Genomic DNA, 4904 nt, shown 5'->3' with positions numbered 1-4904 from the left:
GCACTGGCATTAAGCACCTTGTATCTGTGGAATGAGAGGAAATATGAATGAAGGCAATCTCAAGTCATAAGGTCGTACTGTTTATTGAAATTAGCAGCAGTCCTAGCGGCAGAATCAGGCTGAGGAAGTTGGAATTCCATCCCTTGTTTATAGATACAGTTATAATGAAGTCCTAATGTGATAACAAAATTAAAGAAACTTTTACTGTCTTTAGGTGATCAGTCATAGATGAAAAGAGGACACTGATCTCCAGCCATTTCAGTCCAATATCTTTTTCACTTAAACTATGCTGTAGAAAATTGCTAGAAAGGAACATTGCCAATATGTATATAGGAAGGAAGCAACTTCCCCTGAAACTTGCAGCTGATACAATAGCCAAAGCACTCCGACTGAGTTTGTAGTTTGTGTCTGAGAATGTGTTGTAGCCACATCCCAATCTGCATTTTTTAATATTGTAAGCACTGGCCTTGTGTAGCTCTGTTGTGCTTCCATATTCAGAGACACTGGCAAAGTTCAGCTGTTTGATGAACAGCAATCAGTGAGGACACCTGCCTTATCACTTCATTTCTTAACAATTTCTCTTTTGCTAGCCATACATGTTGCCTTTGGTTATACATTTCAGCATTTTCCCCTTCTTTCAGTTACAATCAGATAGAGTTGGCATTAAAAAATAACCACAAATGTTAAAATGGTTAAGATGTACAACTTCTGCAGTAAAGACGGAATGGAGAGCAGAAAGGAAACTTACCTCTGTTTGAAGTCTGCATAGAGGATTCTGCTGGGGAATCCCTTCCTGCAAATTCTGATCCCTTCCAGCACACCGTTACAGCGCAGCTGGTGTAGCACCAGTTCATGCTCCATGGCACCTAAGCAAATAAGACAATTATTTGATACTTCATGATAAAGCATAGAGAATAATGACTGCATCATATTATGATTTCTCTCTACTTGAGGTTCTTACCAGGTGTTTTTGTTTCATTGGGGATGATACAGCGCACAAAATGGGGGTGAGTGCTCCGTAGATTGGTCATCAGCTTGTTTAGGTTCTCCTGTGGGTTCATGAGCAAAGATTTTTCATTAACAAATGGTACCTTTGCAGTTATACTGTCAGATGTGAGAAAAGTGTTGGAAAGCAATGATGGATTTATTATTCCCACCTATAGCCATCCTAATTTGAGTTTTCTTCTGCCTTTCAGTCTTGAGCATGAGAGAAAGTCACAAAACTGTGTAATGTGTTTTCATGAGACTGAGGGATACATCCACTCAGACAGGACATCTATGGAGAATGGTGACCAGAAGTTCATGGCAAAAGGCATAATTTTGAGTGAAAGATGATTATTTGTAATCACCAGGTTTTCACTCTATGGAAGACACTGACTGTTGATGGGAACAGAAACAAAACCAAAAATAGGACAAAAGGAAAGAGGGGCAAGGACCAAGTTTGCAGAGAAGGCTGAGAAAGGGAAGCTTAATGGCATTAGGTGCTACTTGTAAAGATATATTTGTCAGAGGTTGAGCAGGGAAAGACAAGAAAGATTCCCTGTTCAGTGAGAATGGGGGTCATAAGTCATAGAGAAAAGGCATGAGTGGCAGGTTCCTACAGCACTCCTTTCTAGAAGTGTTTTTAAAAGCAAACCCATGAACTATCTCTGATTTTAGCAATCATTTTTACTAGCTAGGTCCTAACAGTTCTCAGTTTAGACCTGGTTTGGAGCAGGGGCAAAGCTGCTCAGACAAATACCTGTTTCACAGCGTGAAAAACTGTTCAGGATGCCAGATAGCTAGATGCCACAGGTTCTGAAACAAGAGTGTTTCCATATGCCTTAAGCTCTGTCCATTGGTGGAAAGGTAACTGGCCTTGGCATTTCCCTATTGCCTTGTCTTCATATGCATAATCATGTGCAAACAATTATGTGTTATGTATTATCATGTGCAAATGCACATACATTTGTATATGCCAATCCAGACTTGAGATTCCCTGAGGCAGGTAGCCACATCCACCATTGTCCTCCCAAGGCAGAGGGAGAGAAGGAAGAACTTAATCCTACCAACGGTGTACTCATGAGTAAATGAAACTGTAGCCTGACCTATGTACTTTTTCGAACATTTGCAGAAAGGCTAGATCAACATGTATCTTCCTCAGCTGGCCTCAGCTGACTTGCAGTCAGCTCTTTTATGAATAACTGAAGAGATGTTTTTGGTGCAGAAAAATGTTGATAGGTGCAGTAAAATGGCCTTGTTGGAGTTAGTGTGAGGTTTCACAGTCTTCAACTAAAAAAAAAAAGGAGGAAAAAAAAAAGAGAGAATGACTTCTGTACTTACCCTGAAAAGAGCTGATACAGTCTGGAAAGAAGAACCCTTCTTCTTGCCTCCCTTCTTGCCACCACCACCACTCTCTGAAGAACACCAAAAAAAGGTGGGTTTACAACTTTGACTTGTAAAATTTTTTTCTATGAGACTGCAAGAAGTTTGTTCATATTTATCAGTCATGCTAAGAAAGGAACACAGGACGCAGTGGGAAACAGGGTCAACACTCAACCTAAAGGAACACAGGACCAAAGGTGTGTGATAATCCAAGGGATTATCATGGCTGAGTGGAAGGCCTGAAATACGTTTGATCTTTTCCTTTATTAATAAATTCAAGTCATGGGAGACTCTGCACCACATGCAGTTTCTTTAGAACAATTTAGCTGATATTCATGGTTCTTGTAGGGTCATGAAATAAAAATGAAAATATGAATTTTGCAGAACTGACCTGCCTCTCCTCCAACAGAGGCAAAGAGTAAGGCCAGTGTCTTCATTGATGATTTCTGGTACAGCCCCACAACAGTTTCATTCAGGGGGTCCTTGTTCTTGTCAAGCCAGCCAGGGGCCAGCATAGTGTATCAGGGAGAAGTGGGCCTCAGCCTTCCCTTTGGTAGGCTTGGGCTTCTGAAAGTTGCTGGACTTGCCCAGATGTTGGTCGTAGAGCTTGTTCTTGAAAGAGGTGTCAGTTGCCTTGGGGAACATGCACTCCTCTTCCAGGATGGAGAAGATGCCCATGGGCTGGAAGAAGCAGAAGGAAGGAGGAAAAGGTGAAAAGGCAGAAAGAAATAGCTTCCTGAGTGGGACAATATTAACACTCTCAGGGATTGTTCTGCTCAGCGGAGCAAACTGTAAAGTAATCTAAACTTATGTATTTACAATATCACATTTACCCTTTCAAGCTATGTTTATAAATACATAAAAAATTAATGCATTTCTGAAAATAGTAGACATCGTGAATTACACAAATACCTTCTCAATGAGTTCAATGCAGGCAGCCAGGTCCATCCCAAAGTCAATGAACTCCCATTCAATTCCTTCCTTCTTGTACTCCTCCTGTTCCAGCACGAACATGTGGTGGTTGAAGAACTGTTGCAGTTTCTCATTGGTGAAGTTGATGCACAGCTGCTCCAGGCTGTTGAACTGCACAATTACAAATAGAGATTACTATTAATGTAAATTTAGAAAGGTAGGGATAAAGAACAGTGCTGGCTTTTTGTACCAAATTACAGGAGGATGTGCAAGTGTTCCTTCTTTCCTCAGCCAGCAGTTTGGAACTTCTTCCAGTATGTCTCTTTTGTCAAGCTAAACTTTATCCATATGTTTATGACCCCTAGAAGCTTAAGCCACTTTAATATTTCAGACTTGTCAGTTCTGATTTCTGCTAGACCGGGCTAATTCATTTACGGGAAAGTCCACAGTGCAACAGTTTATCCAACGTTTCCAAGTGCTGATTTCAAAGCACGTCCCAAGAATTCTAAGCACAAATTGTGTCTATGGAACTGGCGTTTCTGCATTAGGTACCAAACACCATGTTAGTCTACTGTTTGTAATCAGTCAAAACACTGCATTTATGGATTTCCATTGGCATATGTGCAACACAAAAATCTATTCCCAATTAAAAACCTGTGGGAATCATGATGCTTTAGATGTAATCTGAAATGATCAAACCATTCCCGCAAAAAAAAAAAAAAAACAAAACCATAATTCCTTCTTAAGTACTTTGGCACACTTCTAAAGTGTTACTTCTAAAAGCATGGTAATAAAACACTGTTCTTACATCAAAGATCTCAAAGCCAGCAATGTCCAGGACACCAATGAAGTACTGTCTCGGTTGCTTGGTATCCAGCTGTTGGTTGATGCGAATAACCATCCACAAGAACATCTTCTCAAACACAGCCTTTGCCAAGGCACCTACTGAATTGTATACCTAAAATAAAAAACAGAAGGCTTGCAGTTATCATGCAGAGCAAAAGAGGAAGTCCAGAGGATTTGTCAACAAAATAGGGATTTTTGTTACCTGCTGCACGGTTTGACCCTTGGTCACATATTCATTCCCAACCTTGACTCGGGGGTAGCAGAGGGCCTTGAGCAGGTCAGCTGAGTTCAGACCCATCAGGTAGGCAGCCTTGTCAGCAACTAAAGACCGAAAAAATCAGTTGTTAAGGTACCAGCGGACATTAGTGTTCTTTTAAAACAAGTATAAAAAGGCAGTTCTAGTAAAGATAAGAAGATTAGTTAAGATAAAAAAGTAATGTATTTGTATTTAATCATAAGCAACATTCCCCAGTAATTATGGAGCATTTATGTTGGCTATTTTTTCTTCGCCTATTCTTAGTTTATTTTGAATTTTCAATAAAAAATGAGTTTAGAGACATTTAGGCAGGCAGACTCCTCAGTAATAAATACTGAAAAAGAAAAAAGAAAGATAAGCCTGGGATGATGATCAGGTTGCAGACAATTGCAGATGCTCTCAGAAGCAAATACAGGGCAATTTGTTTCAGTGACTTGTGGTATGGTAACTTTAAAGAATTAATACTCAAGAGAGCACAATGCATGAATATCAATTATGCCTTTACAAATCTGCAGCTAAACATATT

The 4904-nt window shown here is 40.0% G+C and overlaps 1 protein-coding gene across 1 annotated transcript; it reads right to left on the bottom strand.

Annotated features, from left to right (window-relative positions):
• Positions 1–8: 8 nt before the first annotated feature.
• On the bottom strand, positions 9–4443 carry LOC104081111 (myosin-3-like; the record flags this gene model as incomplete). Its single annotated transcript, XM_009583728.1, is given in 9 exon segments — positions 9–24; positions 749–866; positions 962–1049; positions 2323–2396; positions 2756–2868; positions 2870–3045; positions 3277–3447; positions 4085–4234; positions 4325–4443. Coding segments are annotated over 9 exon segments (1025 nt in total), but the record flags the coding sequence as incomplete, so codon positions are not given.
• Between the last annotated feature and the right edge of the window lie 461 nt (positions 4444–4904).

This window comes from Fulmarus glacialis, unplaced genomic scaffold (assembly GCF_000690835.1).
Source record: "Fulmarus glacialis isolate BGI_N327 unplaced genomic scaffold, ASM69083v1 scaffold15998, whole genome shotgun sequence".
NCBI lineage: Eukaryota > Metazoa > Chordata > Aves > Procellariiformes > Procellariidae > Fulmarus > Fulmarus glacialis.
Note: the sequence above shows the minus strand (reverse complement) of the source record. Positions and strands in the feature narration are given on the sequence as shown.